General features: G+C 42.2%; 1 protein-coding gene across 2 annotated transcripts in view; it reads left to right on the top strand.

Annotated features, from left to right (window-relative positions):
• The first annotated feature begins 830 nt into the window (after positions 1–830).
• LOC121869989 (sorting nexin-32-like) overlaps positions 831–15,100 on the top strand; it is a 52,813-nt gene continuing 38,543 nt past the window's right edge. The window contains exons 1-8 of one of the 2 annotated variants that reach the window (XM_042371659.1): positions 831–899; positions 2,444–2,600; positions 3,784–3,910; positions 4,517–4,616; positions 5,106–5,199; positions 5,769–5,937; positions 6,587–6,714; positions 6,832–7,008. In XM_042371659.1, the coding sequence (XP_042227593.1) occupies positions 2,451–2,600; positions 3,784–3,910; positions 4,517–4,616; positions 5,106–5,199; positions 5,769–5,937; positions 6,587–6,714; positions 6,832–7,008 (945 nt within the window). In that variant the 5' untranslated portion in view covers positions 831–899; positions 2,444–2,450. Of the gene's footprint in view, positions 900–1,000; positions 1,102–2,443; positions 2,601–3,783; positions 3,911–4,516; positions 4,617–5,105; positions 5,200–5,768; positions 5,938–6,586; positions 6,715–6,831; positions 7,009–15,100 lie in introns of those variants that run through there. The other variant, XM_042371658.1, reaches the window with a different exon arrangement.

Here is a 15,100-nt window from a genome sequence, read left to right as displayed (position 1 = left end):
CTCTCCTCACGGGCGTGTGGCTCCTGCCTCCCTGGGCCGTCACACCTCACCTCTCGTCACCTGACCTGTCCTCACCGCTCCTACAGGACTCACTTCTCTCCTCACGGGCGTGTGGCTCCTGCCTCCCTGGGCCGTCACACCTCACCTCTCGTCACCTGACCTGTCCTCACCGCTCCTACAGGACTCATGTCTCTCCTCACGGGCGTGTGGCTCCTGCCTCCCTGGGCCACACCACCTCACCTGACCTGTCCTACAGGACTATGTCTCCCTCACGGGCGTGTGGCTCCTGCCTCCCTGGGCCGTCACACCTCACCTCTCGTCACCTGACCTGTCCTCACCGCTCCTACAGGACTCATGTCTCTCCTCACGGGCGTGGCTGGCTCACTGCCTCCCCTGGGCCGTCACGGGCGTGTGGCTCCTGCCTCCCTGGGCCGTCACACCTCACCTCTCGTCACCTGACCTGTCCTCACCGCTCCTACAGGACTCATGTCTCTCCTCACGGGCGTGTGGCTCCTGCCTCCCTGGGCCGTCACACCTCACCTCTCGTCACCTGACCTGTCCTCACCGCTCCTACAGGACTCATGTCTCTCCTCACGGGCGTGGAGACACAATCGCGTCCCTATCTGATCAAAATTATAAGCTGATAAGTGGCGTAGCCAAAGACGATGTCTTTTAATAAGTTTTACTTAACCACTTTCCTATTATTACAAGAATATATAAATTTTTTACTTTCAAATAGTTTTAGACAACAAATGATAATGAAAGTAATATAAAGTACTGTATATTGAGGAGCAGAAGAGGCAGGTACCTCTTCCACTATAGCTATTGTTTGATATGTTATCTGGACCAGAGTCAAGTAAGAGGCGTCATACTGCTACTCTCTCCTCTTAAGTGAACAGGTATTATTAGTTTGTATTATTACTGTATATTAAAGAAGTACTAATAATAAGACCATGGTAATAGTGACCCCGTGTTAGTGGGCAGCACCAGCTGGTGTTTGTTTACTGTATGTGAGAAGTGTCAAGTTTGGTTGGCTATGTAGGCGTTTCCTTAACCACTAGACCATAAATGTGATGAACAATTGGCCACTGAAACTTAAACGTAGGTTAATTTGATTTATTTGTTGATATATAATATAAAATATTGGATGTTGATGAGGAATAGGAGAGTAAATAGAGCAGTTTAAGAGTAGAGGAGGGCGGACCTGGAGGCGTCTACCGCCCCCTAGTCCTAGTACGTGCTTTAACATTTGGTGTTTTACATTACCATATTGTGTCCATGGTAATTGATAATATTATGCCAGTATACTTAAACTTCATGTGTACAGTATAACGTATTAGATTGAAAGGAAGTGTGATAGGTAATACTTAACGGTGGTTGTGTCTGAATCAGTAACTTGAGGGCATTTCACATAGAAGGTAAAGGCTTTCTTACATAATGAGTGGATGAGTAATGTAAGAGAAGAAAAGTTGGTGTAATTTTAGTTTTGGTCGTCCAGGGAATTTTAAGAGTAACTATTGGAATCATTAGGGTGAGGGGGTGAAGCCTCCCCCTGCCTCTCTCCTCCGGTATTTGATGAAATTTATCCAGCCTCAGCACCAACTTGAGGAAATACTTCAGAGACAATAAACGCTTCTTTAACTCTAAAAACTGTGAGAAAAATGCAGGAGAAGGAAGTTTTGTGTTATTTAATTTTAATATATTTGTTGTGGAGGAGCTCCTCTGTTCGCCCTTTTCACTTTCCGAGATCAAACGTTGGTTGATTTCATAATTTATTTGTTTTGTTTATATAGTGTTACATTATATTATTTATTATTCATAAAAACTAACCTACCAAACCTAACCTAACCTAGCCAGTCTAATCATGACATGCAAAGTAAGGTTGTGTTTGCCTTCTTCCTCTCTCAGTTTTGGTTGTGAACTTTAATATTATACAAAACTACATTCCTTGTGAACTTTGTTAATTTAACGAGGTAAGAAAGCTTTTATTTCCAATGGAAAGTTTTCCTCTGGTTGGTACTAAGGGCGGGCCATTCTCGTCAAGTATTACCAAAAGTAGTTTATGAAAAGAACTAATGAGTGATCTCGGACGTAAATAAAAGAGCCACGGCAGTATCAGAGCTCATATCTCCCGACCATAGATGAGTGTTGAGGCTGGTAATAACCGTAAAAATTATATTACCCCCAGTACAATTTTCTTACTAAGGTGGCACTAATAAAGAAACATCCAGAAGTTATGGGAATATTGCACATCTTTAGGAGAAGGAGTTAATACAGTGCTCTCCTCTTGTTATATACCATATAATGATCAGTACAGTATTACATCTCCGATATATGACATTCAGCATCACCAGTAGCTAATATTATTAATGCATATACTGTACAGTGCTCATAATACGTCATTTGTAATAAAGGCGTCTTGATTAAAATATTTTTATTTCAGTTTAAGGATGTTGGAGGAAGGGTCAGTGTCGGGCATGTCATCAGAAGCGTCAACTCCTGAGCCAGAGGCGCCGTTCACACCCAAGTTCAGTGTTCGCCTGAGTGATCGTGTCACCAAAGATGGTGACAGTGTCAAGTTCACTCTACAAGTTTCACAGGTACAGTATGATTTATTGGCTTACAATAGACAGCTTCTCATAATACTGTATAATTCCCCAAGATATTCACCCCAGGGTAATATATTAATATACCAAAGTAACTCAGTCTCCCCACCTCCCAGTCCTACTAGTTGGCCTTAAATGGGGAAATCAGGTGCAATGGATACATATCTTGGTGCCTACTTTGTGTTTAATCAATAAGTACATACTGTATTATCTTAAAAGCCATGGCTCTACCACCTTCAAGACCAGTTCCACCTTTGATGCATTTCCTATCTAAATGACATCATGAGAAGACATCCATAGATTGGTCTACTGACATCACTTATTTTTCTGAGTCTTGGTAGCCTCTTGGGCCAATATTTATGGCTGAGGGTTTGTGAGAGGTGCAGTGGTTGGTCAAAAGTTTTGACTTACTTAGCTGTTAACTTACAGGGTACTGTATACTGTACAAGAGACTAACACTACATCAGTGGACACCAGTTGTAACTGGATGGACACTGGTAGCTGTTTATGCAGCAGTTGTGCTGTGTGTAATAATAATGTTTTCTGCCACTGATTATGTTATTGTACCATGAAAAGGTCATCCATGATGAGGGATTTAGTGTAGTACAGTACTGTACAATCACAGATCACCTTTGACCATTCAGCTCCCCATCTGTACTCTTATGCTTACACATACTGTACTGTACTGCATTCAAGGTTTACACTAGTTGTTTGACTAGTTAGTAAATCAATATTTTATAGTAAAATAGATATTGTTATACAGTGCTGAACAATTGAATATTTATGTACTGCAACGAATAGTTCTTGATCTTTCTTTACTTTTTTATTGTTTATTCTGTACATTACTGCACACAAAGAAGCTTTATCAGTTTATAGGGTTTTTTAATAGAAGTAAATTATTCAGTTTTGCTGTATGGTAATGTTGCAGTACTGTACATATTTCTGTTATGAGAGATTCCAGAAAACTAAGGTTATAAAACCCTGTACTCATACACTGTACTATATTGTACTATACAAGTTTTATCAGTCTTGGATAAGAAAACTTAACCATCAATGTCAAGTATTTTCGAGTTATCTACGATATATTCAAATTATTTTGAACTTATATCACTAGAAATTATGTCTCTATACAGACTGAAATTTTTAACACAATGGTAATTTTGTTTATTGTTTTCAGAATGGCCTTACAGTTAATATACTGGAGAGAGAATATGAGGACTTTGAGTACCTAGATCACTGTGTGACAACAAGCCAGCCCTTACATGGGCTAATCATTCCACCTATCCCACAACGGTCTGCAATAGGTTGGTTTTCTTTATTTGTACAGCAGGAGTAGATGGTACTTAATATATTTAGGCAGTTTTACCACTCATTACATCAGTTTATGGCTGAACTAGGCCAGGGAATCTTAGAGTGTTGGAGCTGCAGTCTGAGGCCCACCAAGGAGCACAGGCCCACCAATTGAATGAAGGGAAAAGAATCCTTATCTTGTAAAGTATCTACAGGATACAGTAGTTACTTATATGGGTTTGAGTCACTTGTTTATACAGTACAGTACTATACAGAATTGCCTGTTTAGTTTCTTGTTACTAAAAACATGATTATTAATTAAATTGTTAATTGCTGTAAATAAACAGGTGAAATAATCATTTAAATGAAAGTTAAATTTATGTAAATTTAGTGGTTATAACCTCACCTTGTGTGGGAGCAACACATGACACAGCACTGGTGGCCCAGACTAAGCAGCTCACAAACATGCTTTAGTTAGACCATTGCTGAAGGCTTTTGCTATTTGCCAGTCAACAGCAGTCAAGGATCTGTGGAGCTCATTATAAATGGTCTGTGTAATCCATCTCTTTTTTTCTTCATTGTTATTATCTGTCATAGTAATGTTTTATTATCCTCCTCAGATCCTTACAATGCTGAGATACATTCCAAAAGGCTGATGGGAAAAGGTTCCAAGACACTAATAGCAGATGAGTTTCATAAGGACTGTCACCAACTACAAAAGTAAGTACAGTGCAGTACAGAACAGTACAGCATAGTACAGTACAGTACAGAACAGTACAGCATAGTACAGTACAGTACAGAACAGTACAGCATAGTACAGTACAGTACAGAACAGTACAGCATAGTACAGTACAGTACAGTTCAGCACAGTACAGCACCGTACAGTACAGCAGTCCTCTCTATGGATATAAATGTTTGGTTCATTCACAGTAAACTATTAGGTACAGTATTAAATATATACTGTACAGAGTTTGTTGTATTACCCTTCTTACAAGTTTATTTGTAATTTAATTAAATAGAATCTATATCTTGAGTTTTACTCAGAATTTAATATTAATTTCTGGGTTTTAATGGGAGGAAACCTCAAATTTGTTTGGATTCTAATGATAGATTAAACCTGATGACTTATTCTCCAGTTTTTTATTACCGTACCTTAAGGCTTCATTTTGCTGATTCACCTGTATTTTCCTAATTACTGTTTCTCTCCAGGTACCTTGAGTTACTCCTATCACATCCTGTGTTAGGAAAGAATGACAAGTTACTTGACTTCTTGACAACAAAGGAAGCTCCACCAAGAACTAAGGTATGTGGTCAGGAGGTACTGTTCAGTGTTTCGTTACAAGGTAGATATTTAACAGCCTTCTCTTTAGTCAAAGCTGAATTCAAATTTAGACTTGGTGTTTGTCGAGAGGACTTGTGCAGCTTTAGGACATGAATCTGACTCTTGTGGTTCAATTAATTTCCAAACTTGACTCAATCATATACTGCAGTATGGAATTTTGTGCCCCTTCACTCACACTTCCCGGCCAGCAGCTATTATATGAAGATAGTGTTGTCTCTTGTGAGGTCAGGTGGATATAATGAGAAGGATTATTGTTAGTCTTACATAAAGTTCTGTCTTATAATAATTTCTTACCTCAGTTCAGTTAATGCCACACAGTTTGTTATGTTTGGTATTTGAGTTATGCAGTTATCAAAATGAGAGAGTTTTACCCTAGTTGGTTCTTATACATTGTCCATCATTGTTTATATTTCTGATGACTTTGTTATTTACAGATAACTGTGGTGCATTAATGATAGCAGCCAAGTAAAGCCTAACATAGTGTTATAATTGACATGTTCAACATAGTTGTATGATTGTTTCCTTCTCAGGTTAAAAAGGGGTTGATAAGTCGGCTATCTGACAGCCTGGACTCCAGGAAGTCATCGTATCCCGACAGTGAAGAATTCTTCCAGAAGGAACGTGATTGGGTTGTTAAATATCAACCAGCTATTGCCAATGCCAGTGATGCCTTTAACAAGATTGTCTATGCTCAGCTTAGTAAGTCAAGTTTTGTTTCATAAAGTAAATGTAATATTACTGTACTGTACAGGTGTTCCTCCAGTTATAGAAGATCAAGTCATGGAAATATCTACGAACAGAATCCAAAAGTATGGATTGAGTTTTGAAATATGGGAGAAAAATTTGCATTAGGAGAAAATTTTCCAGAAATCCCAGAGGTAAAAAATGGGTTCCTAAATTGTTAAAGATTAACTTTTGAGTTAGCATTGTGGTTCAGGTGAGCTGTGTACTGTACCTTATTGGGTGACACGATCCACCTCAGTGATCATATGAAGGTCAGCTTGTGGTTCCACCAGATGGGAAGATTATAATACCTCATTCACTACTGACAGTGTGTTGCTCTTAGGATAATGCTTCCTGCTGTCAGGCACATGGGCTCTGCTCAGGGCTGCCTTATTGTTATTCTCTGTCAGTTCACTTATTTGTCTCCTTGATCTTAAAGAGTCATGTACAGTAATGCCTCAGCTCTTCATGTCATGAGTCATACTTCTCTGTCTGGATGTGTCTTAGTCTGTTTGCTATTTATAAACTATACAGTACAGTACTGTACAAAAAACTTACACTGAATGTTCTTAACTTTTTCATACAATATTTTTTTTAATTCATTAAAGAGTTTGTTTGACCTCAGGGATAAGTCACCAGCTGGAACAGATGGTCACAGCCCTCAAACTAAGCAACTGTCCTAATGATGTGGTCCACAACAAGCAGTTCAACATTATCAACATTCTTTTCCTCGATTGCATGGACAGCATCAAGGTTAGTTCTCTAGTGTGGTTTTGTTTTATTTTCGTTAAGATTTTTTAAATGGTTATTTCATTGTGTACAGTACAGCTCTGTTAAAAATTTAATTTAATTTATTTTTCTGATGAACAGAATGAAACAGAAGATAAGGCCAACAAGGAAGACATCATGCTGGGGACCGTACAGACACTGTGGACTCGCTACATCCAGGCAGAGAGCACCATGCTGCTGGACCGCACCTGTTTGATGGTGGACTACCAGTCGTGTAATCGGGCGCTGGATAAGGCCAAACCCAACAGGAAAGAGGCGGTGAGTACACAGTACAGTACTTAAAAAAATATACCGTAGATAGGTAATTTAAATTGTAAGGAGTTGAAATATTTAATGATAAATGCATATTCAGTACAGTATCTGTGTTCTGAGAATGTATTTTTGAAAGATTTTTTTTTTTTGTAATTGAAAGTGTCGAAAATATAATCGTGACTACGGTAGTTGTGACGTAAACATTGCTGACATTATGTACAGGTATGTATTGTTTTAACTCTTTTACCTGCATTAATGTTGAGTCTGTATGAGGTGACAGTATGCTGTCCATGCTTGAAGATGGTAGTTACGCAGATTCTGACCAGGATAAAGCTGAGGCATTGAACAGCTTCTTTTCCTCAGTGTTCACAAGAGAGGATGAAACTAACCTTCCTGTGTTTGAGGACAGACGGTTCGACACAGCACTGACCCACATTGTGTTCACAGAAGAGGGTATTAGAAATAAACTGTCCAGGCTAAAGGTCCATAAGAGTCCTGGACCTGACATGGTGCATCCTAGAGTGCTAAGGGAGCTGTGCAACGAGCTTGCAGAGCCCCTGAAGATTCTGTTTTGTAAATGCCTGGATGAACAAATGGTCCCCAGTGAATGGAAAGTGGCTTATGTGAGTCCTATCTTCAAGAAGGGCGATAGGCACTCCACGAACAACTATAGACCGGTGAGCCTGACCAGCATAATATGTAAAGTACTTGAGAGTATTATCAGAGATGCAGCGATGGAACATCTACTACGAAACAACCTTGTAAAAGATTGCCAACACGGTTTTATGCCGGGGCGCTCTTGCTTGACACAATTGCTCAAGGTATTGGATATTTGGACCCATATTCTAGAACGGGGTGGTAATATCGACAATATTTACCTAGATTTTGCCAAGGCTTTCGACAGTGTACCCCACGAAAGGCTGAAAATCAAACTGGAAGGGTACGGAATTCGGGGAAATGTCCTAGCGTGGATAGAAGACTTTCTACATGACCGCAAGCAATGTGTGGTGATTAATGGCACGAAATCGTCATCTGTACCTGTAACAAGTGGGGTACCGCAGGGTAGTGTATTGGGCCCGCTGTTGTTTGTTTGTTTCATAAATGATATGCCTGACGTTGTACACTCCTCCATACAAATGTTTGCCGATGACGCCAAGTTATTTCGGGAAATTAAGAACCAAGCGGACTGTGAAGAGCTGCAGAAGGACCTCTGTGGGCTCCAGGAATGGTCGAAGGAATGGCTGCTGAGATTCAATGTCACGAAGTGTAAGAGGATGCACCTGGGGCGTACCAACGGTAAGGAGGCGTACCATATGTCCCAACGGGATGAAGAAAATGTACTAGTTGAGACTGTGTGTGAGAAGGACCTAGGTGTGTATGTTGACAATGAGCTGAAGTTCTCGGGCCATTGTGAGAAGAAGGTAAATCAGGCAAATAAATTATTGGGTCTTATAAGAAGGTCGTTCAGATATCTAGACGGTCCGTCCCTCGTGACGATCTTCAGGAGTGAAGTGCTTCCCCATCTGGAGTACTGTCACCCCATCTGGTCCCCGAGATATGCTAGGGACTGTCAGTTGGTTGAAAATGTTCAAAGGAGGGCCACCAAGCTGGTGCCTGCACTTCGGCATCTCAGCTACCCTGCGAGATTGGAGCGCCTGAACTTGCCTAGCTTATACTACAGACGGGCAAGGGGGGACCTAGTTGAGGTTTATAAGCATCTCAGGGGGCACTACTCAGTTGAGTGTCCTTACTTGGAGCTGGCGGACGCTCGCCCCACAAGGGGTCACAGCTCAAGATTGAAGAAGCCGCAAGTCCGGAAAACCGTGAGGGCAAACTTTTTCGGAGTGAGGGTTGTAAACTCTTGGAACAATCTACCAGAAAGTGTTGTGACGGCACCGAGTGTGAGCTCTTTCAAGAGAAGACTTGACCAACACTGGAGCGGGTTCAGGTACATTCAGGAGCCGGTGCATGCCCAGTATTTGCCAACAGTGCGTGACAGAGACGTGACCGATCGCCCGGGCGGCTAGCGAGCCGACCTTTTGGTGAAGAATATAAAGGAAAAGAGTCGTGACCGATCGCCCAAGCGGCTAACAAGCCGATCAGTGGCGAAGAGGATAAAAGTAAAAGTAAAAGTATGTACAGGTTGTACCTCTCTAGTCCGGCATTCTGTGGTCCGGAAACTCCCGTGGTCCGGAACGATTTTAGTTTGTCCAATAGGTAGATAGGCAGCTTTTTTTTTTTTTTTTACTTATCTGAATTATTATTATTATTACAGGAGTATTAAATTTTTGCCCCTCAGGCCCCAATGTGGGTCAGTGACCTATGCCCGGTGGGCTAATCCCCTTAAAAAAAAAAGCCGCGGAAAATTAAGGTTTGTTTACATCCGGCAGTTCGGCTGCTCTCTCTCTCTCTCTGCTTGTCTATACAGAGTACAACATTTAACCCTTCAATATATATGAGCAGTAAATAAGTGTTGCTTTCATATTCTTATGTAGAGTAATGACGATATGTTTTCACATGTGTGCGCACTTACATACGCGATCTCTCTTTTTTCTTTACCATTATCGTTAGATACTTCTATTGTTCCATTTATTAACATTAAATAACATTACTTAAAACAACCATATTAATTTTACTACAGCTACAACCAAGGTCTTATTTTCTTCAGTTTTATATGTAGAACCAGTCAGTCACTGGTTTTGTAATCAACGAAAACAATGCTGTGTCATTTCCTCGTGTGTTTTAATATTCTACGTATTATTAATGAATTGTATTGCTCATTTTGCACACATAAACATTAATTCAATAAAAAAGACATTCAGTAATAAACAATAATGAATCTTTTGTACATAAGAGAAATGACGCTGTTTACACGATTATGCACGTTGTCTGCATGTTGGTGGGCTGTTTAAACCCGTCGAAATTCAAGTTTCCGCTGTCAAAATTTTTATTTATTTATTTTTTGTGTGTTCCAATAAAATACGTTGAATTAAAAACTCGCGAATTTTGAGAAGCTACTATACGACATTTAACCCTTCAATATGTCTTCAAAGAGATCATGATGCAGAGAAAGTGGTGCTAGTGCTTCCAAGCATAAGCACAAGTCACTATCTATCCAGGAAAAGGGTGAATTTCCATGGTCCGGCACCGGTCAGGTCCCGAGGTTGCCGGACTAGAGGTACAACCTGTACTGTAGTTGATGGCTTAAAACACATTGACTTTACTTCTTATCCATTCTGTGTTGTTTACCAGGTAGTATAACAGTTTACTTATTACAACAAAATCAAATGAGAAGAAATATAAAAGTCAAAACATTCTTTAAATATTTAGAAAAAGAAACAAAAAATGTCATGTTTGTGTGGCTGTGAGTGTTAAGGCAGTCCATGCAGGCAGTATCTTCACTCATTTAGTCCCTTATTAAGACACAATGGTATAGTACACTGAAAATAAAAGTACCGGTAGTGTACTGTACAGCACATGAAAAGCTATGATAGTTATGGATAATAGTCCAGTTCACTTGATAGAAATTGTCCTGGTATCATCTGTTGGCATTATTTAGGCAGTTTCTGTTAGTTCATTGTGTCACCAGGTTGTGGGTCAGCAATTTAAAATGTACAAAAGAAGAAGAAGAAGAAGAAGAAGAAGACTGTTGTATCATCACAGTGAGAATAAAATAATGGTCATAGATTTCATTGAAAGTTGGACATTTTGGACATTAAAATACACATGTTTGAGAAGTCACACATACTGTCCGATCGCCCAAGCAGCTAACGAGCCCATCAGTGGCAAAGCGGATAAAAGTAAAAGTAAAATCCATACACAGTATTACTATTATTTTGAAGGTGTGTGAGGAGATACCAGATTTATTACTGGACTGTATATAGGTCAGGTTTTTAATAAGGCTGAAGCACAACAGCGACGTGACAAAGGTACAACACACACTCTTGACTGATGGTAAGGTCTTGAAAAACTTACTTGGTCACGACGAAGAAAAAGACTATGATGATGATGATGATGATGATGATGATGATGGTGATGATGATGATGATGATGATGATGATGATGGTGATGATGATGATGATGGTGATGGTGTGGTTGATGATGATGGCAATGATGAAGGTGTGGTTGATGGTGGTGTGGTGGTGTGAGGACAGGAACAATCTTGAGTGATGTTCTATAAGTGTGTGTGTGATGTATTTACTCCTCGTGTTCAAGTACCGTTTACGTTGACCTAATCCCCTATTACTGTACTTGTTGTTGTTGTTGTTTTAATCGCCACCAACAATGACACAGCCATTGTCATTGTTGGTGAAGCAGTTATTATGTTTTCCATACTGTGAACCACCTCACCTCACCTTCACCTCTCAGAACCTCACCTTACCTCTCAGAACCTCACCTTACCTCTCAGAACCTCACCTTACCTCTCAGAACCTCACCTTACCTCTCAGAACGTCACCTTACCTCTCAGAACGTCACCTTACCTCTCAGAACGTCACCTTACCTCTCAGAACGTCACCTTACCTCTCAGAACCTCACCTTACACACTCTCAGACGTCACCTTACCTCTCAGAACGTCTGCCCACCTCTCAGGGCAGTCACCCCTTACCTCTCAGAACCTCACCTTACCTCTCAGGAGACCTCACTGCCTCTCGGGAACCTCACTTGCCCACCTCTCAGAACGTCACCTTACCTCTCAGAACGTCACCTTACCTCTCAGAACGTCACCTTACCTCTCAGAACGTCACCTTACCTCTCAGAACGTCACCTTACCTCTCAGAACGTCACCTTACCTCTCAGAACCTCACCTTACCTCTCAGAACCTCACCTTACCTCTCAGAACCTCACCTTACCTCTCAGAACCTCACCTTACCTATCAGAACCTCACCTTACCTCTCAGAACCTCACCTTACCTCTCAGAACCTCACCTTACCTCTCAGAACCTCACCTTACCTCTCAGAACCTCACCTTACCTCTCAGAACTTCACCTTACCTCCCAGAACCTCCTGCCTCTCAGAACCTCCTGCCTATCAGAACCTCACACTTACCTCTCAGAACCTCACCTTGCCTCTCAGAACCTCACCTTACCTCTCAGAGACCTCACCTTACCTCTCAGAACCTCCTGCCTTACCTCTCCAGAGACCTCACCTTTACCTATCAGAACCTCACCTTACCTCTCTCAGAGCCTCACCTTACCTCTCAGAACTTCACACCTTACCTCTCAGAACCTCACCTTACCTATCAGAACCTCACCTTGCCTCCCAGGTACCTTACCTCTCCAGAACCTCACCTTACCTCCCAGAACCTCACCACCCAGCTTGGTCCCTTCCATCTACCATGTGTGTACTCTGGCTAATGTTCACTCCTGTAGGCATGTCTCGCTCACCTGCTGCCCCCCACCCCCCGACACACACTTTGTGGTCCTTGTGTTTTATAACTGTTGTGTGTTTGTGGACAGGCGTGACCGTGACTCTGGTGGTCATATGCCCCCCACCACCTCTCTCCTCCCCACCTGCTCTCTGCCATTTCAACTCCTCAACCTTTTACTCCATCCCTCCCTCTCCAACTCCCTAATCTCCCCTCTCCTCCCATCTACTCCCTTCCCTATCCACACCCCTCATACCCTTCTCAAGTTTCCACTCATGACCTGCTGTGGGTGACCCAGTGGGGGAACGGGGGTATGGCGGTGCAGTATGTGGTGTCTTTATTAATTCGTCTCGTACTGTCTGATTATTGTAGTGCAGTATATGCCTTGAGAAGCTGGGAGTGCCTTCATGCAAGGTTCAGCAGATCTGGTCAGCAAGTGCAAAATGTAACGTTATCAGTTTACAATTTACAGTTAACTTACAGGTGTGTTGTGTGGGTGGGTGGGGTAGGCAGTGAGCATATGTGGGGCGCGTGGTTGACAGAGGTCGTGGGTGTTGTGTGTCGGGCGTGGTTGGTAGTGGTCGTGTGCATGTGTGGGTGATCGTGGGTGTTGTGTGGGGGCGTGGTTCACAGTGGTCGTGGGCATGTGTGGGTGGTCGTGGGTGTTGTGTGGGGCTCGTGGTTCACAGTGGTCGTGGGCATCAGTGGGTGGTCGTGGGTGTTGTGTGGGGCTCGTGGTTGACAGTGGTCGTGGGCATCAGTGGTGGTCGTGGTGTTGTGTGGGGCTCGTGGTTCACAGTGGTCGTGGGCATCAGTGGGTGGTCGTGAGTGTTGTGTGGGGCTCGTGGTTGACAGTGGTCGTGGGCATGTGTGGTTGGTCGTGGGCATCAGTGGGTGGTCGTGGGTGTTGTGTGGGGCTCGTGGTTCACAGTGGTCGTGGTTGTGGTAGAGGGGAGACACCTGAACTATTAGTATGAACTTTCCGTCGCTGATGTGGGTAATAAGCACATTGGTCATTATGTTTCATAGTTTAATATGTCGTTATGTCCGCTGGTCCACCTGGGCGAGTCCCTCTAAAATTGGAGGTTTAAGATGTTCGTAAGTGTGTGTTGGGAGGGTGATGGTAGTGTGGGAGACTCACTCACCTGGTAACACGGTGTTGTGTGTGTGTGACTGAGGTTCCCTGTGGTGGTTTTCCTTGGTGCCCTCCTTCTGCTCCTGGACACAATTATCAACTCGTGGTGGAGCCCCTATACAGTACAGTGTGGAGGCCAGCAAGAGTTTGGATCTACCCAAGAGATTTTCCTGAACCAACAACTAAGGAGGTACTGTATGACGATAATAAAAAGATATTTGCTGTACTAAAATCAACCCCTCTGTGACAGTGGCCGGGGGGAAGGGGGGCGAGAATGAAGGGCACTGGAAGGAGGAAGGGCGAGGATGATAAGTGGAACAGGAGTGGGAGGAGTTAGGAATAATTGTTATTTGTTTATAGTTTTGATCGTGTGAGGACTGTGGTATTGGTGTGCTTGTTACGGTGATTGATGTAATTGAGGTGATTGTTACGGTGGGTGGTAGCTGGCCTCACCGCAGCGTGCAGGAGCTGAGGCCAGCCAAGCATCACTACAGTATGTTGATAGTAATTATTACCACAGCTGTACGGTGTTGTGCCCGTCCACCTGCTGCACTCAACAGTATATATTTTATTCTGTCTGTTAATGAACTTTGAAGTCTCTTTCTCGGTCATTTATAACACACACACACAATTTGAGACGTGAAAACAATATTGAAGGCCGCCATCTACCTCGGTTGATTCACAGCTGCCCTGCTATCAGAGGCGTTCACGTGTTCTTGTGTATCTGTGCGTGTGTTTGTCGTGGTGCCTGGGGGGTGAACCATAGTGAAGTATTAATGGATGTGTGAACCTAACCTAACATAACCTAACCAGCCGTCATGGTGTGTGAGCCGCTAACTAACCCTCTGGTGCACCATTAACAGATTACGTCACTGGCTGACGTTGTAACTCCTCGCTCAGGTCAGCACTAGTCACGGGAGAAGCTTCTGGTCGTCTTCACGTTTAAGGCGGCGTCACACTAGCATTTCTTTTGTCATTTTTTCCATTAATCGTCGATTTTTTCACGAATCGTCGACGTTGACTTTTTGTTAAACGGTGAAGACCGTCTGTACTGACGACTCATACGACAACTTACCGGAGTCAACTCACGATCTATTATAATTGATACTACAAATAGTTATGAAAAAAAAATACTTAAAATATAAAGCTAAAATTATTTTGACATAATTATTACTCTTGTACCCAAGATTACTCATTATTATGTTCAATTTCGTGATTTTAAAAGGGTTATAAAATGTCATTTATTGATTACATTTTGACCTCGCGGGAATAACAACATGACTGAGCCAACAGGTAAAATAATTTCCCAAGTATGGACACGCCTCTCCCAGGAGTTCTTGGTGGACCAGATAAGGCAGCGCCGCTGTCTCTGGGATCACCATGACTTCATACACCAAAAAAGGCGTAGAATTTATGTGCTTTTTTCGTTAGTTAGATTCTTTTTGTTTGTTGACAGTTGTTGAACGAGGGAAACTGGCGAGTTGGTTCTAAACGCATGTGTGACGGTGCACAACAAAAAGTTTGACGATTTTCTGAAAGTTGACAAAAAATCGACGTAAGAATGCCAGTGTGACGCCGCTTTTATACTTTTCATCATCG

The sequence above is a fragment of the Homarus americanus genome, unplaced genomic scaffold (genome assembly GCF_018991925.1).
Source record: "Homarus americanus isolate GMGI-L3 unplaced genomic scaffold, GMGI_Hamer_2.0 scaffold14467, whole genome shotgun sequence".
Classification (NCBI taxonomy): Eukaryota; Metazoa; Arthropoda; class Malacostraca; order Decapoda; family Nephropidae; genus Homarus; species Homarus americanus.
Note: the sequence above shows the minus strand (reverse complement) of the source record. Positions and strands in the feature narration are given on the sequence as shown.